General features: G+C 34.7%; 1 protein-coding gene and 1 long non-coding RNA gene across 2 annotated transcripts; one reads left to right on the forward strand and one right to left on the reverse strand.

Annotated features, from left to right (window-relative positions):
* The first annotated feature begins 3 nt into the window (after positions 1–3).
* On the forward strand, positions 4–27,966 carry Atx2 (Ataxin 2). Its single transcript, XM_069043532.1, has 8 exons — positions 4–171; positions 233–422; positions 13,482–13,606; positions 13,668–14,118; positions 24,068–24,668; positions 24,874–25,250; positions 25,311–25,498; positions 25,579–27,966. Exons 2-8 carry the CDS (start codon positions 385–387, stop codon positions 26,025–26,027), a joined length of 2,229 nt encoding a protein of 742 aa, XP_068899633.1. The 5' UTR covers positions 4–171; positions 233–384; the 3' UTR covers positions 26,028–27,966.
* LOC138127487 (uncharacterized) lies at positions 4,678–7,567 on the reverse strand. Its single transcript, XR_011158235.1, has 2 exons — positions 7,257–7,567; positions 4,678–6,948 (listed from the first exon to the last, which is right to left on the reverse strand). It is a non-coding gene; the product is annotated as an uncharacterized lncRNA (long non-coding RNA).

The following is a 27,966-nucleotide window of genomic DNA, read 5'->3' on the forward strand; positions in this document are numbered from 1 at the left end:
GCAAGCGCAGTTTGTCCATGTCAGTCTGACAGACAACACTTCGTGCAAATGCTGTGTTATAATTGTTTGTTATCGAAGGAATCAATTTTTTAAAAGCACCCATCCACCAGGTCCGAGCTGAACTCTGTCCGGGACGCTACCCACGGTGCCGTCTGCCACGAATGTGAAAAGGTATGTCGAAGAAGTTTTGCAAGTTGCGATTACGTCACTGAGCCATTTTGTGCGCTTGTAGGTGTCTTCGGCGAGAGTGTGGAGCTTTGTTGTCTGAGGGTCGATCACGTACCTCGTGTATATTTTTTTTCGAGCAGTTGTACAAGGAAGGACTCCAAAATTCCGGTACCGACGAGAAATAAGGACCATACCGGCCATCACGGTAACGGTGAGATGAACAACAAGAGGAAAAACAGAGGAGGGCCTGTAAGGTTAGTACAACAAACAAAGAGGGCCCCAGTTTCTCGACTCAATCCGTTTCGGTCTCAAATTAAAATATACATCGAGACCTGTTCTCGAACAGTTTCCACAAATCTTTTAAATGCCCTGCGAAGTGTAAATTTACAAACTAGAATGTTCAGAAACGTGGATTGAAGCAGATTCTGCAACTGAAAACCTCATTTGTTGTGAATTTGAACCATGTGCTACTGGTTGTTTTGTAATTGAAACTTTTAAAGTTACCAGGGTTCATTTTGTTTTCAAATAGTTTCGCTGCTACTAGAAACATGAATCATCACTTTATCTCCCAAATGTTCGCCACAGAATTGGTATCTTGTTAAAACAATAAATATATCATTGGCCTAGAAGTTCATTGTCCTTGCTTTTAATGCAGTTCATGTTGTTAATGGGGCCTGAAACTAAGATATTGACTCATATCATTCACACATCTCTTTAATCATTTTTATCACAGTCATATTTTTTTATTTGTTTATTTTCTTATTGTTTGTGTTATTACAGCATTGTAATTTATAGGTGTGTAAATGCAGAGTAATGTTTCAATTTTACAATTCATAGATGTAATTAAAAGAAGTCTCATTAAGAGTTACACTCACACAGTCCCACCACTCATTTTTTATTTATATATGTCCACATTTATTACGTTATTTTGTCAACTCTTCATTACTTTTCTGCATGAAACTAATCAATTACTGTTAACAATTAGATTTTTTTATTCTCAAGTTGTCTGTATGTCTGACCTCATGGCACAACTTTAAACATGGTCTATGGATAAAATTTTTATCAATTAAGCAACTACAATGTAACAAATGACGTGCGTTATGTTAATTAAAGTTGTGAGGGTCAGGCAGTGAAAAGTTGTATTTAATTGATTAATTAATTGGATTTAAATAATACATGTAATTGTCGGAAACTGGAAGATTGTTGTGCAAATCAAGCAAAAATTATTTGTTTGATTTTGTGTAATTTTTTTTCTAAAATTTAAAGTTTAATGAGCAGTGTATTTGCCCTTGAATAATATTTGAGTAAATGACTTTATCTATACTTTTATCCTTGTTAGGTAACATAAAGAGTGAATGAAAGTACTAACAATTAAAAGTTATCATCTTCTCTTATCAGAATTAAATTTTTAACAGCTTCTGTTTTGATATAAAATTAATTATTCTCGCTCGTTTTTCCTCATAGATTTATTATTGTCTGGTCTTTCGGCCGACTAGTCTAACGGCCGTATTCACCAACGCCAGTTAACGTTAACTGTAGGTTAAAATGTTTCGTTACCTTAGTTACCTATTGTTACAACAATATTTTCGTATATTTTAACCTACAGTTAACTTTAACTGGTGTTGGTGAATATGGGCCTAAGTCGAATAAATCGAGGCAGAAAATTAAACGTAATCTCAGATCATATTATCCAAATTTTGAAGTTAATTGGTTTTGGATTATCAGCGTTCTGGATTTTTGCAGTTTTTAATGGGTTATCGATCGATTGCGCTACGGCTGCAAGATAGTTTCGTATCTGTGGATGCAATAAGAGTGTGCTGCAACGCGAAAATCCCGTAATATATTCGAGGATTTTTGCATTTGCGTTTCCAACAGTCTCGCGTTTTTATCGGTTGAAGGAAAGTAGATTTTTAGAGAGGCAAGGGTGACGTCTCGTAAAACAGCGAATGCATTTTAAACTTGGCTTTTTCTTATTCGGGACTGCTTCCGTAAACACGACAGAATGAACGAGAGGCGAGGGAAAAAGCTCACAGTCTCGTCATTTTTTTCGTATACAGTGTGTGGTTATTACATCTTTCAAGATGTTTATTATCTTTGTCCGGGTTGCAAAAATGTGGTTTTCATGTGGTTGAGGAATGACTCAAATAATTTTGTTATCGTTATCGGGTTTGTCATATTAATTATTTAATTACTTTAAGTTGCTGAATAATGTCGATAGTTATTACATCATTTTTATTCTTCAAGGGTGCCTAGCTATTTTTTGTATCAATTGTAAAAGCGTTCTCAAATAAAAACTTGGTGTTGTGTCAAGATAAGTTTTATTTGCAGTTTTATACGAAAGTTAACATGTGGTCATGTTGTAATAAAACACCACGATAAAATCGCGTTTGATAATTCAATTGTTTCTTTCGTGATTGACTCGGAAACATTCGCGAAAATGGTAAGCGAACAACATTTTCTTATCATGTGTTCAGAAATCTGTAACATTCCCCGGAGATAAATTGTGTATGTATCTTTTTATTTCTTTTTAACTTTGCCTTAAACAGTATTGGCTCTAGAAACTGTTAGGCAGAACGGAAATTCTTGTAGCGAATACCTTTCCACTGCGGAAATCCCTTTTATGGATCCTTTTCCTATGTCCGTATCAATTTTGAATACGGATTAGTAAATTGTTGTACGAAATCTTAACTTTGTTTTCTTATCACGGACAAACTTTCTCTATTTAGAATTATCTAGGCAATTGAGGTGTTGAAAATATTTCTCTTTGTTCTGATATTTTTGATTATTTTTATTATAATTTGTACGTTTACTTGATTTTTTTTTTATACAATGCTTACCAAGAAATTTGTCTCACATGGAAAAAAGAATTGTATTAATTGATTTCGTAAAAATTTTACAACAATTCCTGCTGGTGTTTTAAGGACTACAAATATGACTGACAAAAGTTATTAAGTTTGTGACTTTTCAATGAAAAACCATTTGTAATTCACATAAATGTCAAAATTGACAAGTGACAATTTATTTTGTCACATGGCACGTTTCACGTTTTCTTTTGTTCATTATATTGCAACGATTGTTCAAATCAATTTGTGGTCAAACAGGTCGTGGTTTTCCAAATGTAGATTATCTTTTTAGTTGATAATCTTTCAATCCTTCTGATACCTAACCTCACTTCGATCATATGTTCATTTGTTGTGATAACTGATAAATTGAAGTACAGGGTTATTATAAATGATTGTAGTCGAAGCAGGCCATGCCCATGTTATGAAATTTTTGCCGCTTTCATGTGAACTGTCGATTTTTGTCGCTGTCAGTGTCATTTTTTAGGTGAATGAGCATTTTGTTTTATTTTTTTTTTTAAATTAACGATTGAATCCAAAAATACAGTTGTTTTGCAAACAATTCCAAAAATATTGAGTTGTTTTGCATCCAATTTAACTCATGTGTGTGAGTACTCACTTATTCACAAATCATTTTGATGTTTTTTATATGGAGCGGCAACCATAAATTTTACATTCAGTTTTTACGCCTACTTGGACTACAATCATTTATAATAACCTGTATTTTCGCAACGGTTTCTGAAATACATGTAGATAGTCGTCCATTTCCACTCTTTCGTCCTTCACTTCCTGTTTCACGTAGTACTTGACAGCTGATGAAGCTAAACCATACGTTAACGGAAGTAAAAGCAAACACTAGGCCGCTTGACCATATATATTTTTTTTGAACATGTTTGTCTTCATTACACTGAGCAACAGATGTCTACGGACTTTTTACTTCGAGACAGCTGTAATTGCAAAATTTGTGTTTTGATTATTATTTACTTTATTCAGTTGAAAAATAATACCTACGAGTAGGCATTCAACAACGTATTGTAATATCCGAATAAGTGTTCAAACAATTTGTGTTTAAGTAGGCTATTTTTGTTCTTTTTGACAGTTTTGTCTCACCCTTTTTTATACACTATTCTTTATCTTGGTGAGTGGTCGATGCGATCAAGCAAGCCATGGGTCGCTTTTAACTGCCATCGCTGTCATTCGGACTCAGAATCATCGTCAAGCATTCTGTCTGATAATAATAACTACCTATAGTATTGCATTAATTGTTAACATTAGGATTTGTCAATTAAAGAGAAAATTTAGACGACGATATTCACTATCTTATAGTGAATTTTTTTTTAATAAACAAGTGTCTGTCAAAATTAAGTAAAAAAACACTGTACCACCCTAAAATGTCGTCGCCTTAAAGTGTTAACCTGCTTAGTCCATTTTATCCAATTTTACAGGAGAGGCAAAAAACGATTTTGCAACAATTATTGTTGACAACAATTAATAAAATTTATTTTAAATTATGCATTACCAGCATAAAATTAATTCTAGTACTAAAAATGATAAAAATTATGATTATAATTGTATTTTTTAGTATTTTTTTGGAGATAACAGTTTATCAATATTTTAAATTGGTTTAATATTGGACTTAGCAGTTTTGGTGCAATGAAACACGCCCTAGGTATTTTATACGCCAAGTAACTTTATTAATATTCTAGATAGGTTAAGTATGAAAAAAAGAAAGATTACATTTCTATTCATGGGGAAGATCATCATAAAATTTGTGGTAGTCTACTGGCAAAGTTTTCTTAATTGCTTGAAAGTCTTCATATTTTTTAGCGGTTATTTTACGTCTTTCTGTGTATAGCTGCTTCAGTTGTTCCCAAGAATGTGTCTTAATTTTGGTGTTTTTCCGTTGAGGAATTCTTTTCCATTCATCAACGAAGCTGGCTTTGTAATAAATTTCACCTTCAGGTGTGTACCTCAAAGCACGAATGTCTGTGACTTTCAAATCACCTTTACCTCTTCCTGGACGGATTGTTTTATAACGCTGAATTGGGTCAAAATTTAAAAAAAAATCATGCGTCAAGTATTTTACTTGGTAGGGTGCAGGTTTCTTTCTTGCCTTCTGACATATAGGTACATAATCCGCTGGTAGATTAATAATTTTATCTTTGAGATTTCGTTCGATTGTCGCGTGAACCGAGTCGACTTCCATCTGTGTGTGGCCAGGTTCAAGGTATTTTTGTTCTATTACTATGTTATGAGCAACTGCTACGTTTAATAACACATTGGCCATAAGAGCGTTTCGATTTTGGTACCCGCAACCATCTGTGTACATTATAATAGTGCTCCTTTCATCAGTATCTGCTGGCATGTTGAGTAATATCTTCTGTTCAATAAAATACATCCAAATACTTGAAAATTCCTCAGCACCAAGGCCTCCTTCACACTCATTCCACACAAAACAATAAGCATTGGAATTCACCAAGTTGTAGAAACACAGATTGTGTACTTGAAGCTTTGTTTTGTAGTATAGTGTGGAAACTTTTGATTTTGGAGCCATTAACACAGCTTGTAAGTCTGCTGTAAAAACGTATTTTCGCTCCTTTTTATCCTTTTCCTTTTCTTCCCTTGCCTCCATTTTCCTTTGTACGTGCCTATTAAATTCATCTTCCAAAACTTGCCCCATTCTATAGCTAACACACTTCTCACATTCATCTTTTTTAGGGCGGAAAAGTGCAAAGTTTTTTTCATCAAAAGCTTTAGAGAACGATGCTATCGAAAGAGGCTCTTGTTTTTTTGCTTTGCACCAGTCTTTGACATAAAATTCGTAAACACTCTGCCGGGATTGCCATTCAGCCAGAAGATATTTTTTTTGAGATGTTGATCTACAATAGTGTGACTCCATAACTGGTAAAGTATCTAAAAATTGGAACAGGCACTCGTGACGATCTTTGAAAGGTTCCATTCCACTAGTTGACTGGCGTAGTATACTTGGAGTACGTGTCCCGAAAGAACTCTTCCAGTGAAGAATTGTCCATCGTCCAATCACGAGAGTATTAATGAACATGGTCCGGCAGACCCTGAGACATTCTTCTTGTACTCGTAGAAAATATTCTAAGGATTGTCCTCTTTTTGTTTCGTTTTCTTGTTTTCGGTTTCGGTGCCTTTTAGTTGGTACGGATTTAACCTGATTATTAATAACAACTTTTTTTTCGCCCCATGACATTTGCCAAAATGACTTAAAAATACGCTGTCTTTCGTGTTCATTGATTAAAGAACATTTCATAATACCTCGTTGTTTTGATTTACATTTGCATCTTGGTTTCATAACCCGCGGCTCTTTAGGCTTGTCATAGCACCATTTTCCATCTTGTTTCGTTCTACCACAATAACGTTTACCACTTTCTCTTAGTTTTTTGTTTTTCTCGCTACACCATGTTGACTCCTGAACTTGGAAGCGTTTTTTACGTTTTTTACTTTTTTTTGGATATCCATCTGAAGATGAAATCGAATCCGTGTCCGAATATGGAACCAAATTCTTATTGATTTCGCTACCATCAGATATTTCTGACATCGTTGATTCTATAGGATAAATTTGGGATTGTTCTTGTCCTTCAGGGTAGTTCACTTGACAAGGAAGCTCTATTATGATATCATTTAATAATGGAACATGCTGTGTTTGAACATCTTGGAAGTCAAAATCGCTACGGGTGGGCAGAAAGTCTACAAAATTTATTTCGACGTTTTGGACAACTTCAAGATTATTGTTTGATTCGTTTGCTTCCCCCGTGGATTGAATTATCGTAACAGCTTCATCTGCATTCAATTTTATGTTTTCGTTAAAATTATTATATTCAGTTACATGCACTTGTTCATTTTCTTCAAAGTTGTGAGCGTTTCTTGTTGGTTTGGTTACCATTTCTAACATTCGTTTAGCACGTGACATCTGGAATTAAAAACCTTAATTCAGGACTAAGTACTAAACAGGCTCAATTTTTATCATTAATCAAAAATATTTCGCGAAACTCATCAACTACACAAATTTCTGGATTAATAATAATTAGACAAGAAACTTTATTAAAATAGGCAGTAAGTTGGTGAAAAGCTGCTATATTCCAGTTATTCAAAAATAATAAAGCGGAAATACTGACAAGTCCCTTTGTGAAAATAAACATGATTTTAACCCTAATTTATTGGCACAATTCACAATTAAACTTGACAACAATTATTCAATAATTCCAAAAGTAGACTTACCTTTAACACAACAGTTAAATGACCACAAAGAATGGTAAAAACTGACAGTATTTCACACAAACCCGCGGCGCGTTCCTGTGACGTCTAGATTTTCGAGGCAAAATGCATGGTTGCCAAGGACTTGGCTGTTTTACGCGGTAAAACAAGGCGGCCGGACTTAGCTGGTATACACATCATGCAATATTTCAGTTTTCAGAGGCAAAATCGGACTTAACTGTTTAACGAATCCAAAGAGTTTAATACAATTTGTATGTTGATGATAAAAACTCATTTTTACATAAAAGTGGACTTAGCAGGTTAACACTTTAAGGCGACGATGTGCGCATATGGACCAAATCATAGTTAAGGTTATGTTCACTTCACTTCCCGTACCTGTCTTCCGTGAATTCATTTTCAAAACAAATTTAATGAGAAATCAGGAGAAATCTTTTTCGAATTTGAAATACATTCTCGCTAGTCAGGGCGCTGGCTCAGTTACATTAAATAAATGTTGACACTCAGTGTGACAAATCGTATTATCATGAGAATGATTGGTTCATAACCAACATGACAACGTTTTGCCAATTGTTTATTATTATTTATTACTTGACGTGGCATTTTTTTATCTATTTTAAATTCAAACTTAATCAAATTCACAATTTTGAGTCGACGCAGTAACAACTAAATGTCAAATGCGAGGCAAAACTACCAACACACTTTTCCATGGGAAATTTCAAAAATCCCTAAATTCACTTTACGGCTGAAAATTTCCCTAAGACCACTCAACACATATTCAACAAGATAAAGAATACTGTTATGTTGGAATGCTTTAACCACGACCTTTGAAGTGAAAAAACTCCTTGTTTCTTGCTGCTTTGAAATTAAATTCGTGAATTATTTCCTGATTGTTCGTTAACGTATCCTTTAGATACATAACCTCACTTTGATCATTATTTTATTGTAAATTAAATCCGTTTGTTACTTCTAAAAATCACTTTTTTTTTGCAAAAAAAAAGATTCACACCACTGCTTGTTCGCTGAATAAAAGACGTTTGACAATTATGACCTGACAGTTGATGAAGCTACGCCATACTTTAACGAAAAACAAAGCAAGCACTAGGCCGTTGAACCACAAATTTTTGCGAACGCTCTTTACATCCACTGGTATAGTTTTACTATGTAGAATCTAAATGATTCATCAAACTGAAGTAGTCTTAAGTGATATTTCAGAGAAGGATTCACTGCTTAAGAATTGTCCAAATGACTAACCACCCAGCTCCTTGGAGTTTAATTACCTACATTTAGTGAAAATTTTCTCTTAAATGTTACTGTCGTTACTGTTCTTAAGTTCAAAATAGGTATAGGTCCAGTCGACGTCAAGGATTTGATCCATCGAGATGGATAACACGCAACAGTCTGACGTCGAGACAACCTTTGGATCAGAATGTTGCGTGTCACCTAACTTGATGGGTTACGTACTTGATGAAGGCATTGCGTACACTATGTGTTGTATTTTCCGCATGATTAATCTTTTTGCCATTATTGAAACTAATTATAGTCTTGGAGAAAGCAATACAGAGACTGGATTGGAAAAAAATGTAAATTGTTTATAAAAGTACTGGTCAGTTTGTGTTTCTAAATGGCCATCTTTTGGCATACATCATACATTTCTCCCAGTGGCGGCGCAAGGGGGGGTCAAACTTAAGAATTTTAAATGAGAGCAGCTGTCAAATAAATACAGGGTGAGCAACAATAACTGTTTCAGTTGGCAAAAAAAAAATTTACATAAAATTTTCAAACTGAATTGTACCGGGTGAGATGAGTTTTATCGTCAGTGCGAAAACATCCACTTCTAATCAATTTAAAATTCTCAAAAAATTCAGGAATGATTGTGTATAACTCTAGAACAGTCTGTAAAAATTTCAAAATTTTTAATAAAACAGGTAAAGATTTTCAATAACTGCTACATTAATTTACATAATTTTTCACTGAGAGTCCTTTCAAACATTCAGGAAAAATTTGGTGTCATTGAAATCATGAAAACATCACCGGTTTTTGAAATAAATGGAATTTGATATTAAAGCCTAAAATTTAACTATGATTTATTATTAAATTGGGCGGTCAGTTCCACAAAAGAAGTTGCCGTAGGTTATTTATGATACCCTTTAGGGACTTAAGAATTACTAGAAAAGTGGTCAACAGATGTTCCCAACAATGAGATATTTATTTATGACACTGCAGTTGTAAATCTTGGTCATTTTTCGCTCTTAATGTTAAAATTGGAATAATTCAAAAACGAATAATTTTCTTTTGATGCGAATTTCGTAAATGTGTTCTTTGAATTAATTGTGAATTATGAGCGTGTACGGAAAAAACATTTTTTTGCTCAAAATCGATTTTTTAAATTTTATGGATCTGAATTTAATGATAAGTGAAAATTGATTACACACATTTGAAGTCTTATATCAAGGGAATGTAACCCTAAAGTTTCTTAATTTTTACTAATTTTTTAATAGGGTTAATCATGCTGACGATAAAACTCATCTAAAACCCAATGTAGTCTTAGCTTTATTGTCATAAATGTCATAATAATTAATTTTGACGGAACATCAAAATAAACTGTCACAATTATGCACAATTATTTTACATTTTAGTTATTGATTTCCAAAGTTTAATAAAAAAGACGGTTTAGTTCTCAGAAAATCACATCTAAGCACTTGCAGCTTTTCAGAATTGATGAATGCAATTTGGAAAATGATATGAGACAATAGTTGATATTAAAATTAGGTTATTAATACGTCTAGCACCAAAAGCCTATTTCACATTAAATATCAGTCAAATTTCAAGTCTGCCCGAAATTCCGTGCTCCCAATAGTACCTATTTCGGTTTGTTTTATTGACATTATTGACAGCTGGTATACATTTCAAATTAGAAACGTCTTGGTTTTTGCAATCTTTTATTAATAAAATGGTTTTCTCGTTGGAACATGACATAAAAGGCACCAAAAATCACCAGAATTTATTGCCAACTCAATGAGTACTTGTTGCTCACATGGTATAATGTGTAAACTCGGTACAGGTTGCAAAGACACAGTTGTCATTTGCAACAGCATTTTTTTCATATTTCTGAACCAAATAAAGGCACAAAGGGAGCAGAAAATCATAGTTTGGGTTGAATATTTTCCATATAAGTACAGTTTTAAAGTAATTTCAAATGACTAATGCCATAAAAGTGCTGTTGCAAATGACAAGTGTGTCTTTGCAACCTGTACCGAGTTTAGTCTAATTTACCTAATTTCCTGTTCACTCGCCTTGAACTTGTCGATGATGTCGAAATGTGCTGATATCTTTATTTATTTTAATCGATAAATTTAAAACATTGATTTCACTATTGAATAGAGGATAAAAAGACCTCAAATATTATAGCATTTGATTCCTGTTATCATTTGTAATGTGTGAATTGTCTTCTCTCTCCCCTCCTGCGCCGCGACTGTATGCATTCCCAATTCGTTGTTTCTCATGCGGTCAGTTTCCTCACAAATTTTAATAATCAGTCATCTTTGCTACTTGTAATCAGTGATTGGCCAAATATTTTCATCAACCCAAATTTCACATTTACAAAGGGTGCAAAATCAGCAACTATATTTTTACTTCACCATTCAGAAGGTAAATAACTTATGCGAATGGAGCAAAGATCTGATACTTCTTCAAAATTTTTAACCTTGTACTATCATTGTATTCGTTGCACAATCAGCTGGCGATTGTAGTGATATTTAGATTTTTATGCAGATGGTATAGCTGCATATTCATATTTTATTAAAATAGGTATAAGTAACAGCACATTCTTTGTTTTTTATATTGAAGCAGAAATGACGAACAACAAAAATGATCTTTAAAATACTTTGACACTTGAAGTTGCGCTTTCTCTTTCCAATGTATGTATTTGAGAATGATAGAATAAATAAATAATATTATGAATCATCAGAAGTTTTTGCCTCAAGCGTTGAAAAAAGCGAGCAGATTTTATGTACATATATCTTTTATTCAACAACTGGAATGGTGCTTTTCCACTAAGTTGTACAGGGTCTCTATAAATGATTGTCGGGTCCAGCCAGCCATGGAAACTTGTCAAATTTTGAATGTGCCGCTTTGTTCGGCAAATAATGAATGTCACATTTTCAGGTTAGGTTGTTGGCTTTTAAGCAGAGACAAGTTTCAACTGTGCTTTACTCTTGCTAACATTAATGTATTTATTATTTAATATCAACACCAACACGGGAACAATTATTGCCCCCATCGTACCGCCACACACTGTACAGGAATTGGTATGAGAACAAATCCAAACAGATACTCGTAAATATTGAGAACACCTTGTCCCCGTATACCACAATACAATACTTGATACTGCCTTTTTGTCTGCTTTAGTGCTTTCACATTTCTTGTTTTATGCTAGTGGTAAATGCGACCTAGACTGAATTGTCGAATATGGTATTGACTCCCATTTTTTCTTCCAATATAAATAACAGTGTTTTTCATAACAAATAAGCCTTACTAGTTTTTCAATAAAATCAAATGTATTCAACAACATAATTTACAACACTAAATAATGATAACAAATAGGTATTTTTTTATAAAATAGATTGAAAATGTCCCCCATTAACTTCTAAACACAATTCTTCATTTATTTTCAAAAATATTTTGCAGCATTTCTTAGTTAAGGGTACAGCAACACTGCTATCCACAGTTCCACACACCAATTTTCAAAACATGTAAAGGAGTCTACAAATTGGTGTGGATTCTCAGCACTCCAAATTATGAAATTGAGGTGATTTTCAAACTGATTACATTATTAAACACAACTTTGATAATCTGCAGGTTGGAGTTCTTGTACAACACTAATTTTATTATGATGCAGTTGTAGCCTATTTTTAATGATTTTGTGACAAGTGCTTCGTGGTACACCAGATTGTTGAGATAAACAGGCTATGGATATCTGTAGAGACTTTTCCACCATTTCTTTCAAATCCTCGAGTATTTCATCAGATACTGGTGGTCGTCCTAATGATTTACCCTTGTTAATTGTTCTGATTGTTAAAAATCTGTTCACAATTCGCTTAATGTGAGTTAACAATCATCTTGAATGTTGTTCAGATATTTTGCTGGAATTCATTTTTACAAACAGATAATTCCCCATTACTAAACCTTCCATTTCGAAAGTAAAAAACAATGAACGTGTTCTGTTCAACAGAATAAACCATTGTAAAGAAAATAAAGCTAAAATAAAACATTAAAGCATAACCTCACAAATTTTGCCAGTGTATTTACCTGTAAAAGCGGACGTACATGCAATTTTTATTGAAAAATACAGATTTTTGGTGTATATTAACTGTGATTAACTGTGATAAAACGAATATAAGGAACCAAAACTCGACTGACAAGCGCAAACGAAACGTCATTCACTAATGTCAGAAGTGACCGTGAAAACGAATTAGAATTTGGCATCGGTTTCAAAAAAGCGGAACAGTAAAATTTTTTTCCAAGGCTGGCTTGACCAGACAATCATTTATAGAGACCCTGTATTTCTTTAATACTATTTAATTGTAGCAGGAACAAAACTAAATTTGGACAAAAAAAAAGAAATAAGCAAAATGTTTATAGCTTTCAAAAGTATACTGTTTATTTATTCTATTTATTGTCTTTAATTGTCTGTAGTTTTGGAGAAGACAGTGATATTCACTGGAAGCTTTTTTAATTCAAATTTTCGGCTGCTTTACAAGTTTCGTTTCTAATCCGTTGGAAACTAACTGCATTAAACTGCCATAAAAGTCTTCAAGCATTCACGTTGTTTTGGCATAATGGCAGGCCATAGAAATTTTGCGTTTAAATTGCTAGTAAAGATGTTTGTTGAATTAGGTTATATTTTTCTAAGTTTGAGGTTATAAATAGCGTCAGTTTTACTAGTTTGCAATAGACATCGCGGGAAATTCAGCAACATGTTATGTCCGCATGTCAGGCACTTTGGTGACGGCAATCAAACAGTGTGTCCAACGTTAAAACAATAAATCATGGCCTTCCATTATGCCAAAACAACTGGAACGGTGTTTCTTTATTTTTTATCGAAAAATAATTAAACAAATATTTTTGTGGTAATTTTGGAAATGTGAATTAATCTAAAAAAGTGGTGTTGTGGGAAATACTGTGTAAAACTTTTATTTGCTTAAATTTATGTGCTGTGTCGTATTTCAGGAACCCTAGGGCTAGATCTGTTCTAGCGGAAGGCGTGTATAACAATGCACACTTTATGCATTCAGCAACTCTACAAATCGGAAATGTAGTGCGAATTAAAACCGCCTCCGGTGTGGTATGGGAAGGTACCGTTTACATATTCTAATATTTTTTTCCGGGGAAGGTTTCAAGAAAACGTTGTTCCAGGCGTATTCAAAACATTTTCAAGCAATTTCGATGTCGTGCTAGAGGTGGCGGCAAAAGTCGACAACCCGAATACCGCATCCCAGACCTTGCTGGCCGAGAGCTTCGTCGACAAGTTGATATTCAAATCGGGTGACATATCGACGATGGAAGCGAGAGACGTCGACTTGGAGTATCCGACCAAGGACACGTTTCAAACGGACACTGCAATATCGGCAAGGCTGAATGGCAACAGTAACAAGTCGGAAGAGAAGGAACTGGAACCGTGGGATCCTTCGTCAGGTTTAAACGGCGGCAGCGACAATACGCCCCTGGAACTGGAAAACGCGAACGGTTGGGACGCAAACGATATGTTTAGGAAGAATGAACAAGAATACGGCGTTACGAGTACTTTTGATCAGTCGCTGAAGGGATACACGGTGCCTTTGAGGACGGTCGATTCGGCCGATTACAGGTTAGTTAATGGAACCTCTCATATAGTTACTCGAACAATAAAACGACACTATCAAGTAACAAAATTGGTAACGACATGTATGAATGTTGAGCGAAAACGAATTTTGGAAACGCAAGAGCTGATGGAATGTCGTATTTAAAGGAAATTAATGGGAAGATTGATTAGCGGTGAAAACAAAAGTCCGGTCGCAGATTCATTGACGACTTTAAAAGTAGGTCGGTAATAGTTCTCGGTGGCAAGTATTTATTATTTGTTTTGAGAGAGAATGCAGCCTTTCGCGGTCGTTGTCCTTGAAGTTGATGGTTTCCGGGTGATGCCGCGTCCGTCAAAGTGCAGATGCTGACATATCTCTCTCATATCTTCAAAACATCACCCGGAAACCGTCAACTTCGATTATTCTTTATATCTAGTTTACAAGAAATTGGTCTAAAATTCTCATCTTTTATAGTGACTTATTTAACTTTTTCGTGAAAATTAACCTAGTGTACTGTAGGTACCGCGTGACCGTGAGCAACAATTACTGTTGAATTTGGTAATAAAACTGGTGACTTTTATGTCATGCCCCAAGGAGAAAACCATTTTATCAATAAAAGTTTACAAAAACCAAGACATTTAAAGTTGAAATTTATGTCAGCTGTCAATAATGACAATAAACCAAACGGAAATAGCTACAATGCACAGTATACGTTGTTCACGTTGAGTTGACAATTTCAAGGTCATATAATTAAATTTTTTGGCTCTGTAATTATGTTTTGTAAATAGTAACATGCAGGTAAACATCGTTCACGTTGGATGAGAGCATTGCTAAATCGCATTATGTTGGATAGCTGCATGTCACTATTTACAAAACATAATTACAGAGCCAAAAAATTAAATTACTTTATTTTCAAATGAACCAGTTATTCCCACGCGGTAGTTAGTTAGTTACTACATGTTGCATCTTCGTGATTTTGGAAGTGGAAAACTAGTGAAAACTTTTTGTAGCATTAAAATTGTTAAAAAGAAAAAAAAGCGATAACGCTAGAAACAAGAATAATTGTAAAGCAGTGCTGCCTTCAAGGCAATTGAAGGTAGAAGGTTACAAATTTAGTTTAAATACAGCGTGATCAACAATGACTGAGACGACTGAGTCTGTCGTCAATGAAACAATTGAAAAATATTGGTATTTTTTTGTCTTGTAATTGGCACTGACTGGATGGATGTTTTCACAGGATACGACATTAAAAAAATTAGGTTATGTCGGTTGTGTTTATGCAATTACAAAAATGAACCTTCGATGGTAAATTTCGAATTTGCATGTCAACACTGTCCAAGCTGACAACCGCAAATGTGTTTAGATTACAGTTACAGTTTCATTGTTACCAACAGATTCAGTCATTCTTGATCACGCGGTACAACAAATTATCAAGGCGTTACGGTGACTCATAAAATGGAATTTAATAAATAGAAGAATGTGCTTCTTTTACTGCTTGGAATACTGATAAATACAATTTTCCTCAATAACAGCTGGAATCGTTTCTGTTTTTGTATTCATGACAACGTATGTAGATTAGATAAAAGTCTGTCTCAATTCTAAATTACCACCAACACTGCATTCTACGTTAGAAATACAACCGGCAACACTGTTTGGTGAAAAATGCCTCAGGTTTAGGTTGGATTTGTGAGGTTATCGTTCTCTGTACCTGTCAATTTCCGTTTTTACAACTCAAGATTGTAGATTAGAATAAAGGAAAAGAATGATGCCAGCCGCTTTATCTCTTCGAAACATTTTACTAGAGTATTTTTCATTTTAGTGTCAAGTAAATTATGTTGTTTTCGAATCATGGTTCTAAAATAATTATATTGCCAACTTTGATTGTAACAACAATTTAGAAATATTTTTATTTTGCGAACATAATTCAACAGGTAGTGGAAATTTAGAATTGAGACAGACTATAGTAAATTAATTTTTGTAATGACGAACTAGCTGGAACTTTTTTTTTGTTAGATTTTTTTTACAAAATAACTAAAAATAGACAGTTGGCAAAGATTTAAATTGTCATAGATATTTTCTTCCTTTTTTTCGTATCCCACCTCCACCCGGCGGCACGGCAATTTTGCCGGAGTACATACACTATTACGGATATTACTATCAAGTAATAGTGCAGTGCTTATCAACATAATTACCGGCGTCTCGCCTCCGCATTTTGACTTTGTTGTGTATTATGTTCTGTGTCAATGTTAAGGAACTTCCTCACGATGTGACATGAGTATAATAATATACCTTTTTGAATTATTATTATTATTGTCGCTGCCAAAATGAATGGGTTTCCAAAACGGAGTAGAGCATCAATAAGCAAGCAGACGAAGCAGCACATTTTAAAGGCTTTCAACAAAATAAAAGAAATTATTCATGGAGATAATGGAAACGTACAAAATTGTAGAAGCAAATGACGTGACCCATAACCTAACTTTTTAAAAGCCCAAATTCGCCGTAAAAATGTGTGTTTACATGACAAAAGTTACTAAATTTAGTAACTTTAGTTCGTCATTACAAAAATGAATTTACTGTAAGTAAAATTGAGTCATTTTATCCAACATGATAAAAATAAATCACCCCTTATTCACTTTCATCGTGAATAGACTTTAAGCGTAGCTTTCACATCTCAAACGACAACACGATGTCATATACACGTAACTCCAGGCAAAAGCTCTTTGGCGTTTGATAACTGCATGTATCGTAAATATGCAACCCATAACACGAGAACACAACTAAAAGATGACAGATAAGTCTATGGGAGGGGGTCTAACCCTCAGGACTTGCGGTTGATTTTACCAACCTACATAGTAATTATGTTTTTCTATTTTGCGTTTAGAATTAGTATATTAAAAGACAAGTTTCATAAGACCAGTCTTGAAGCACGAATTCAAGATTAAAAAACGAGTGGCTTAGCCACGAATTATTTTAAAGAATGAGTGCTTCATGGCCTTATGAAACGAGTTTTTTAAACTATTTTTTGTAATTTGCCCTTTTTGAGCCGTGTTTAAACAAAAACTTTCCTCGATTTAGCGATTTTTGTGGCGGTTGGTAATGTCTTAATTTTAAAAGTGAAAGTCTTCAAAGTCGCCTTTTGTTTCATCCAAATTTTGTCACAAAACACGAATATGAAAGATAATCTTTCATGTATGCCCGCTGAAATACGTGAAATTGCCAAAAATACGGTCGCGAATTTGTTGCCTGATAAATTCTGATAAATAATTCTTTGCACATTTTGTAATTTAAACTGACACGCATGACGGATCAAGCTGTGCCAACCTAAAAATTTTCGTAAAATGTTCCGTGAAATAATGGCTATAAGGACATCCCAGATGATGACGTCGCGTTCGTTAATATGTCTATTAGAGAATCAAAATGGAGGCAAATTACAAAATAGTATATTAAAAGACAAGTTTCATAAGACCAGTCTTGAAGCACGAATTCAAGATTAAAAAACGAGTGGCGTAGCCACGAGTTATTTTAAAGAATGAGTGCTTCAAGGTCTTATGAAACGAGTTTTTTATACTATTTTTTGTAATTTGCCCTTTTTAAGGGTGCCCATCACCCAACGAAAATATCTATTTCGTAACTATACAACCAACCATACAACACCTGCTGACCGTTTTACGACAGGCACTACCATGCAGTGCTAATAATGAGGGGATTAGTATTTGTTACCTCCTAGTGTGAAGAGGAGCACTTCGCCCAAAGGAGACTACCTGCTACTCTGCCCTGTTTCTAAATCCCGAGCCGCTTTACGAAATTTCCGTCGGATTCCCCAGAATATGATTTAAATTTATAAGTAAGAAAATAAAAAAATTTGAAATTATAAATCAGTTTATTTTCATAATTAAATAAATATACATTATTTTTGGCTCTGTAATTATGTTTTGTAAATAGTGACATGCAGGTAAACACCGTACCTACTTTACATTACGAGTTCCAAAACAACACAGTGCAAATTAATTCCCGCCAGTAGTAATCTTACGCATATGATATTGTTGCTTGCCCTGCGCGAACCTTGATTATAATTTTTTAGTTTTGTTGTCCGTTTCGGCATTGTTGATTTCAAAAGCACTGTTACGTTTTTTTACTGCTTAAATTAAAGTAATTAACTAATTCTTATTTGTTTTTGTCTTTTGTACAGCGTGATCAACAATGACTGAGTCTGTTGGCAATGAAACAATTGAAAAGTACTGTTTGATCTAAAAAAGCATAAGAATAACATGTAACAATAACATAATTGTAATAAATAACATAGCTGCAAATTGCAAGTGTCGTACAGTTGCGAAAAGTAAGACAGAGTAAAATTGAAAAAGAAATTATATTCATTATATTTACCTCTTATTACGTATTGCCTTCATTCTACGTTTTATACTTTTCCGGTAACCGTTTGTAGAAATCTTATTCTTACCATGGACACCCATTTTTAAAACGCACTCGGATAATAACTCAACTTCTAGTCACTAGGACGCAGTCAAAATAAATAGAAATATGTATAAACAAACACAGCAAATTTATATTCAAGATTGTACCTGAAATGGGGATGAATAACGGTGTCGTCCAATAATGATCCTTTAGCTAGCCGAAACAGCCAGGGGGCAGGTAATTTGGACACGGCAGATTAGGAAAACTTCCGAGAAGAATTATATATTTGGAATTTTGTGATCTTATAAAGAGCGATCAAATTAATTTGTAATCAAGTTATCCATGAATCCGAAATTGTATGTCGATACTGGAACTCCACGCGCCAATAAACATAGGTTGAAACACAAGTTACATACAACGTGTAACAGAAATAAGTACATTAATTTTAACTGGTAATAGAACTCGTCAAAAGGAACAACTTTTCTATCTACCATTTTGCCGAAAAACGATGTTTAATTCCAAAAAAAAATTGGAGAGATTTTTCACTAAAATAGCCCTACGCCACTAAATACTGCAATGGCTAATTGAGATCAGCGCTAATATGAAAAAAATGTCCATTTTCATCCAGAAAACGTGTTTTAACGCAGAAATCGAAATTCAAAGAAATCTACCCGTATAGCAAAAAATCCACTTCGTAAGAATCTGGTTGTTTCACGTTTTTAGGTATATAGCTTAGTTTTGGAGATATGAACGGTTTTAGGAAAATCTTTCCTAAGCCACTACGCAACGTTTTTCGCCAAAATGGCAGAGAGAAAAGTTGTTCCTTTTGATGAGTTCTATTACCAGTTAAAATTAATGTACTTATTTCAGAAACACCCTGTATTTTCATATCAATACGTTCCACTATCTTGTTTTTGGTTGTCACGGCTAAATATGTTATGTTACAACAATGACCGAATATTTTTTGACTTTTTAACTTTTCACTGTCAGATTTGATTTATAAAAATAAAACAGTCTGGTAAGTATTGCTTCCCTGTTGTAACTCACCTACCGGACTCAAATTGATCATTTCCTAAAAAAAGCCCATTTGGCTTATATAACTGCCAATTTTGACATAAATTTTGTTTTTCATGGAATACATAGCAGCAACGAACTAACTTTACCTACAGTTCATAGAAAATCCTATCCCATTATGGTATCTACATTACCTGACTCGAGTTTTCCTATAATCCACAGTGTAACTTAAATCCCCCTTTCTGCTTTTATCTCGTTTTACCTGGAAATTACTTTCTTTCTGTGATATTCGTTCACTTTCAATTTTTTTACAATAAGAATCGTTTCTGACATAATGTCGAAAGTTACCGACAAATTAAATAAATTTGTGCGGAACTTTAGAAGTCTTATTTTTTCAAGTGATGCTTTCGTGTTGTTTTTTTGTAAGATCTGTCAAAAATCAGTGAATTTTGAGAAAATGTATTTGATTGTTGTAAATAATGTTTTTTTTTCTATAATGTACAGTGAATCACTGAAACAATAATACTTATAGCAACATTTAATTGTCAATGTTTATCTTCGAATTTTTAATGCCTTTTTCCCTGCCTATTTTACCGATTTTTAATGCTTAATGCTCTATTGATAATGTAATCGAACATCTACCGGACAGTATGAAATTAAATTTTAAAGACGCAGTCGAAGTATTTGTAGACAAAATCGGCAAACAGAATTGGTACCTAGGTCTGTGTCTATTTAAAGCAGTAGCGAGGCGGCGAGTCCGACCGCTCTCCAGGGGGGCAATATAAATTATGAGGGCTTATAAATCACCCCTCGAAGAGGAATTTTTCGATGCAAAAGTTACGTTGCTTCCATTCATTATTTTTAAATAGAGAGAATTATATTCCATTTACTAAAAAAGTAAACACACACCTACCTAGTTCGCAAGAAGATGCTCGTCATTTTGGTGTAAGTCTGAAGATTGGCAAAGAAATAGGTTTGGAGAAAAATGTATGAAAAGTTTTTCAATTATTGTGTTTTTTAAGGCGTTCGGATCAAAATTTAAAAATAATTAACCTGTCCTGACATAGAAAACACCTTTGTCATCCTGTATAAATATCCATCTCCCTTTAGAATTGAAGATTAAAGATGTTATTTATCGGTAAAAAATGGGTGTTTTCTCGTATACATTTTCGGTACTGATAGAGAGCCTTAAGCCGTTTTTAAACAAAAATGTTTACTTTCCTCGATTTAGGGATTTTTGTGGCGGTTGGTAATGTCTTAATTTTATAAGTGAAAATTTGATCAAGTCTTCAAAGTCGCCTTTTGTTTTATCCAAATTCTGTCACAAAACACGAATATGGAAGATAATCTTTCATGTACGCCCGCTGAAATACGTGAAATTGCCAAAAATACGGTCTCGAATTTGTTGCCTGATAAATCCTGATAAATAATTCTTTGCACATTTTGTAATTTAAACTGACACGCATGACGAATCAAGCTATGCCAACCTAAAAATTCTCGTAAAATGTTCCGTGAAATAATGGCTATAAGGACATCCCAGATGATGACGTCGCGTTCGTTAATATGCCTATTAGAGAATCAAAATGGAGGCAAATTACAAAAAGTCTATTCTAGCACCCAAATGACGTCATTTGAGTGCTTTAATAGGTCGTTGGCGTGTTAGAATAGACTATAATTTGTTTCAAAATCAAAAATCCACCACCTGTTGAATTATGTTGGCAGAAACAAAGAAATCCCTAGAATAACTTTCATTTTTTTTGGGTTGGCCCAATGTTCCGCCAAAATTTGACATCGAACTGTTGAGTTTATTTACGTAACACAATAGTAGTTTATTTAACGAGTTCGCGTGTCCACGAGTGCCAAAAAAGCTCAAATTACACAAGAACGAGTTGAATACAACGTTTTTTTGTTCGACGAGTCCCCCAAAGGCTCCAAATCGCTGAAAATCTTTAAAATTAGCTTGACGTTTCGTTTTGACAAGTTGTCAAATTTATCAAAATCCGTTCACATAGGAGAAAATTCTCAAATTCTGACAGTGTCGAACAAAAAAATAATTATTATGTACAAAAGGGTGGTAGCTATCATATCACACGTTTCGAGTGAAAAATAAAATGAGAATAAACAAAACACGATGAACTACGACCGAAACAACTGTCAACAGTTTTCGTTCATAACCCCACTTTTTCCGACACTTGCAAACACACTAAAAACAAAAGTTGGCGACGTTGTCGGTTGTATTTTCGATGTAGAATGCAGTGTTGGTGGATTTTTGATTTTGAAACAAATTATAGTAAAATTTACTGTATTGATGTTGGTAGCGTGAAGTGTCAACTGACAGACGTCAAAAAATAAATCTCGCAGAGAACAAAGCAAATTAATAAATAACAATGAACAAAACGTTTAATTTTCATTCTGGGATTTGGACTTCTCCCGCAGTAAATTTTCTAACGTCTTTTGTGCAATTTGCCTAATTTGCGACGGCGTTAGTGATTATCTTTCTTCAGCATTAATTTTCAAACATCAAATGCGAAAATAAAAAAAAATCTGACGTTTTCAATTAATTTTTTTCACAGCCGGCTAAAATTATGCCACATAAAAAATGTCACCAACCACCGCAAAATTCCCTACATTTAAAATTTTTATTTTTTTATTTATAAAATGGTATAAAGCGGCAAAATAGAAAAGATATTATAAAAGATTAGTTGCAGAAGGTCCTTCAAGCACCATTTGTTCCTGAACTCGCCGCTACGTGGCTCGTTTAACGTTTCCTACCTGGCAAATCCATTAAAATCTATTTTAAAAAACATGACTATTGTTTTAAAATATTTTTCTAATAAATTTACTTTCGCAGTGATGTACATGAATGAATTTACTAGAAAAACTTGAAGTCAAAAATGGAGAAATAAAACATACATTTTTGCATGTTAACTTGCTTAGAGCAAGTAATGTGGAAAAATTTGCGAAACGAAGTTAAAGACGTCTACAGTTAATATTGTGAAAGACATTTTCTAATAACATTCTTCAAATTTATTAATAGTTTTACCAAAACTTTTCGAGTATGGTATTCAAAATGAAAAGAATGCAATAAATTTATGTGAAACTCAGACGGGAATAGTTGTTAAAATAAAGATTGTTTATTGATACGCAAAAGCAGTTTTTAGCAGCTGCCAGATGGATTAATAGGAAATGAATTTATTGTGTAAATAAAATTTGCTTACACTGCCTGAGGAAAGAGCAAGAACAATTGAAAATGTTACTAAAAATAAAATCTTGACATACTGAACTCTGGATAAAGTCGAAATTCTCAACTAAACGTAACAGATAACTACGTGTATACCAAATTCAACGCCAGTTCCACATTATATTACAATTCGCGATATTTGTTTTTTTTTTTGGAATATGTACATATACAGTATGTCCCCGGATTGAGTTTACAAGAGGGAAAAAAAATTATTTTTGATTTTACGCAAAAACTTTAGAGGAATAACATTTTTTGCTTCATCTGAAACCCCCATTTCTGTTATTAAAAAATCTTTTTCAACACAGAGGAAGACTTAACATTAAAATCAAAGAAAATGCAGAAAAAATATTTTCCTTTTTTTTTGAAAAAATCAAATGATAATTAAATATAAATCTATTCTATTAACTATGCGCCGTTTTCTGTACATCATTCAACCCTGTATCGAAGTTTAAGCTTCTCAACACCCATGCCTGATACATAACTGTTGGGAAATTTTTCATTAAATTTTGTAATTATGTGACAAAAACCGGTCCAACATTGGATTAAATAATTTCTTTGTTCTAAAGACAACATTTTGCAACAGTAATAAGTTGTTTGTCAAAAAACCAGGCCAATTGTAATAAAATTTATAACATAAAAATTAATTCTAAGTTCAAATTTGAACAAAAAATGTTAATTTAAGAATTCAGTGTATCAATACTGAGATTTAAATAACGGAAATGGGGGTTTCAGATGAAGCAAAAAATGTTATTCCTCTGAAGTTTTTACGTAAAATCAAAAATAATTTTTTTTCCCTCTTGTAAACTCAATCCGGGGACATACTGTATACAAAAGTAGATACAAAATTCCAATTGTCGAATTAAAAAAGGTGATTCGTTTTCGAAAGATAAAATGGAATTAATTATTAACATAGAAAGTATAAACATATAACGGATAACGAAATTATTCCTTTCGTTATTTAGAAAAGTGTAGCTTGCTGTAAGAAATTGAGACGTAATAAATCATCCCAAAACGTGGCATCTTATGCTTTCAATTGTACAGTGGGCTGCCTACATTTTCCCCCGAATTATTCTTGTCGTTAGTTACCTGATTAACATACTGCGTTTCCATTGTCTTCTTTCTTTTTCAAACTACTTTTAATAGTACGTTATTACATTAAGAACCTGTAATAATACAATGGACTGTGTACGTTTACGCTTGGACTAATAGCTGTGTAAACAGGTTTAAAGTTGTTATTAATCAAAAGCATCCGAACAATGAGACATAGAGAGATGAAGTAATACGCTTATATTATTTTTTGTAATTTTTAGGGAGGCGGAGGCGAAAGCCAACCAAATAGCGAGCGAAATCGAAAACCAGCCGCAATACAAGGCCCGTCTGGAATTGGAAAATGGCGACGAAGAAACTGTCTTTGCGGCCGTTGTGCGTCCCAACCAGCAGGAACCCAACGACAAATACATACCTCCCGCGAAACGAAAGAATCAGAATTCAGGCAAATTGGTGCGCAGCACGCCACCACCTTCGCAAGGCAGCACCCAAACGACTCCATCGCCGAAGGGCACGGGGGCCCCACCACCTATGACTTATCCCAACCATCCCTCACCCCATGCGCCACCAGCGGCGGTCCCTAACAACGTCCATCCGATGCACAACGCGGCCAATCCTCCACCGCCTCACCTGCCTCCACCCTCGATTAACGTGCCGCAACATCCCATACCTAACCATGGTAGACCCCATTCACATACCCCACCCCACGGTTATAATAATCAGACGATGCAGAGACAAGGTCCGCCGATGAATCAGAACAAGGCCCAAATGAACGGGGAGGCAAAGCCGATGCAGCAGAGACCTCCGAGAGCGGTGTATCCCGGGAATAATCCTCCGAATGTGCCTCCACAAGCCTACCAACAGGTAATTAATTGAAAACAGACGTACGAATAGGATTTTCTGGGGGAAAACGGGTAATGCTAGTAACTTTTCAGATCTTGTGTTGTACAACATAACCTCACTTTCCTGTTTTGTTCTTGCAGTCGTCGAGTGATTGTGGATAGCATTACACTCGAGTGCAACTGTTAATTGTCACTGTGATAGTGTTATAAAATGTTGTTCGTTTTAGGAGCAACCGGCCAAGCTGCCGCCGCCTCAGCAGGAGGCTATGAATCACCCACGACATCCTCGCGACGAGACGATCAAAGAACTGCACGGCTTTTCGCAAGATTTCAAGTTGCCGCCGCCAGTGCCGCCTAGCGAACAACCACCACCTCCAGCTCTGCAAGGACAAGTGCCTATGGAACAGATAGCGGCGCCTCAGGCGCTGAATCAACAGTCCAAACCGCCGCCACAACAGGCGACGCCGCCTCAACAACCGCAACAGTCGATATCGCCACAACAGGACTCCGTGGAGAAGGTCACCAATAATTTTAAAAAGTCGACGTTGAATCCCAACGCCAAAGAATTCGTGTTAAATCCAGCAGCTAAACCGTTTCAACCAAGGTAAGTGTCACAGACGATATGATCTATGTAGTAAATTAATTTGTGATTTTATTTGGAAAGATCGCCGAGTACTCCTTCAGCGAGTAGACCTCACACCCCCCAAACCCCGAGTCACAGTCCTTATATTCCGGCTACTGTCAGTGGTCCCGTGGGTCAAGCTCACATGCCAGTTATGATGCCCCTCGGATACATGATGACCAGTCAACCGCAGTATCAGCCACAGCCGCAAAGCAGCCGGATGAGAAAAAGTGAGTCACCAACTGAATTTAATTTTATTTGTGGAACTAGAGTTGTGCTTTGTATCTTGACACGACTTCCGCTTTTCTAGTTCCCATGGGACAGATGCGCACCGACGTCACGAGTCAAATGCAAGTGGCCGCCGCCACCGGACAACCTTTACTAGCGCCTCCACTCCAACAGTTCGTCTACCCGCCGGGCATCAATCCTCAAGGCTACCCCCAAATGCACGCTCTACGGATGTACGACACCCCGCCTCAGATCCAATACCTGCCCCCGAATCCATCGAATACTCCGAGTCCAGCTCAACCGCCTCAGTACACGCAGGGACAAGGTCCCCAAGCGCCCCCGCAACAGTATCAAGCGGCTCCACCCCCTCAGAGTCACCATCAGTTCCCGCCTATCATGCACATCTTGCCCCAGCCGCACATGATGCAAAACATGCAGTACCTTCAGCAGCCCCCGCCTCCTCAGCATCACATCCCCGTCATGTTACCCCCTCAGCATCCGCAAGCCCAGCAGCATGGACCAGCTCCTTAGCGGTAATCCAGGTGTTGCGTCTTAGGTAATTGTCATTGGCCTCCATCCCGTACCTATCCTAATCCTTCCTGTTCCCGGAAACGTTGATGGTAATTTTTTTTTTTATTTTTATGTTTGGTTGGTAAGACCTATCCCTCGTTCAAATAACTGTTACAGACGTCGGTTTTTTTCAATTAATCGGAGTCAGTTGATCTTTTTTCCTCCCGTTTGACATTTTAGGTATTAAACAGTTTACCTATAATCAATAAGTAAAAGAAATTAATTGAAAAAAAAAATGGTTTACTGTCTGGCGTGTTAGGATATATTTTTTTTAATGTTGGTAACGTTTTTATGTTGTCACTAGTAAGGTTATGTTTTTCGTTGCTGGTTCGAATAGAGGAAAACCTAACCTTCAATATTGGAATGGTGCAATCATTACCAACTTTTTATTTAGACTGATAGATCTATTTACAGCGCGAATGGACAGTAAATCAATCGGTTACTCTTAAAAACTTTTTGTTTCTACACTCATAGTTTTGCGACTATTTTTAATATACAAAGCTTTGATTTATGTATACATTTTACAGCCTTACTAGTTGTTATATTTATTGATTTTTATTTAAAAAAAAAACGATGTACTTTATATTATTATTATTGTTATATTGACTTCTCAATTTATTTTTGTTTGATCTATAACAAATCAAACGAAGTAGCTCTGGCTTTACACAGTGCCAACCTTGAAGAATAATCGGGCTCGTACACAGGGAGCCGAACTAAAGTTACTTATCTGAAAACGGCCCCGTCTAGATTTTTTAATGACTACATATGTTGTACCAGTTGTGATTATTTCTTCAAGGTTCAATTTATAAATCTAGATTGTGATTTATAGTTTATTTGAAATTTCTCAAGCTTGTATATTGATAATGGTCCGTCATGACGTCATCATTTAAGTAGGTAAGATTGAATGAGATTTTGTTTGACAGAGAGATGTATAGTGACTTAGCTAATTTCTTTTGTATAATTAATTTGTCTAAATGAAGTAACGTTTAGAATTTTTCAATTAAAAACAAACAAAAATCAAAAACATAATTTATGGGAAGTTCGCTTCTATTTCTGTCGTCTGTAAGGTTGTTTTAGCAATTTTGTTGGTTCTCACAAAATTTTATTGTTTTTTTTTTTTTTTAATTATTATTTGTTATATGTTGTCTTGTTGACTGACTCTCAACTGTCTCTTCGATATTTGTCGTAAGATATGAGGTTAGTTTTATTGGTAAATTCAAGCATTTCTTTCCACGAACGCATTTTTATATTCTTTTTTTTTTCGGAAAACAATAGTCGATTGTCACGTGGTTGTTGATGCATCTCATTAAAGCAATGATTCATTCCATTTCGAAGCAGGTTCATCGTAATGATTTATCATTTTTCTCAATTGTTTGCAGCAATTTTTCACTGTAACTTTGTTACTGAAAATTTTTAAATCTCGGGCACGTGGTCTCGGTTCAGCTATTGATTTGAAAATGGACCAGAGACGCACGTCGTCCTTACTTTAATAGGTGCCTTAAATGTAAATTTTTGTGTTTTTTCATCATGTGCGATTTTACTATGCAGTCTTTGGCACCTCAAAAGTTTGAGACTTAGTTTCGACGCTAAGCATTTTCAAAAAAAAAAAATTTATAACGGTAACAAAATTATACCTTTTGTTCTCTATAAGATCAAAATTATGTTAATTTTTTTTAATTAAATTTGAATATTTAAAGCTGTACAGATATTTTTAATTGGTAGTTTTGTTTTTTGTGAACTATTTTTTAAAAAGTCTGTAGAGCTGTGAATATTTTCTATGCACCATGTTGGTGCAGAAAAATAAGTATTGTCAAGACGAAAAGCAGAAAAATATAATTGCAGTTAAACAGTTGTGTGAAAACTTTTTTCGCAAATAAAGTCTTTTTGGTTTTATTTGTAA

This window comes from Tenebrio molitor, chromosome 4 (assembly GCF_963966145.1).
Source record: "Tenebrio molitor chromosome 4, icTenMoli1.1, whole genome shotgun sequence".
NCBI classification, from domain to species: domain Eukaryota; kingdom Metazoa; phylum Arthropoda; class Insecta; order Coleoptera; family Tenebrionidae; genus Tenebrio; species Tenebrio molitor.

Excerpts from the sequence above, each read along its gene's own strand:
- Atx2 (XM_069043532.1), top strand. The coding sequence starts at position 385 with ATGAACAACAAGAGGAAAAACAGAGGAGGGCCTGTAAG. Across the intron at positions 13,607-13,667 it reads CTCCGGTGTGGTATGGGAAG|GCGTATTCAAAACATTTTCA; the intron begins GTACCGTTTACA and ends ACGTTGTTCCAG. Across the intron at positions 25,499-25,578 it reads AAGCAGCCGGATGAGAAAAA|TTCCCATGGGACAGATGCGC; the intron begins GTGAGTCACCAA and ends CCGCTTTTCTAG.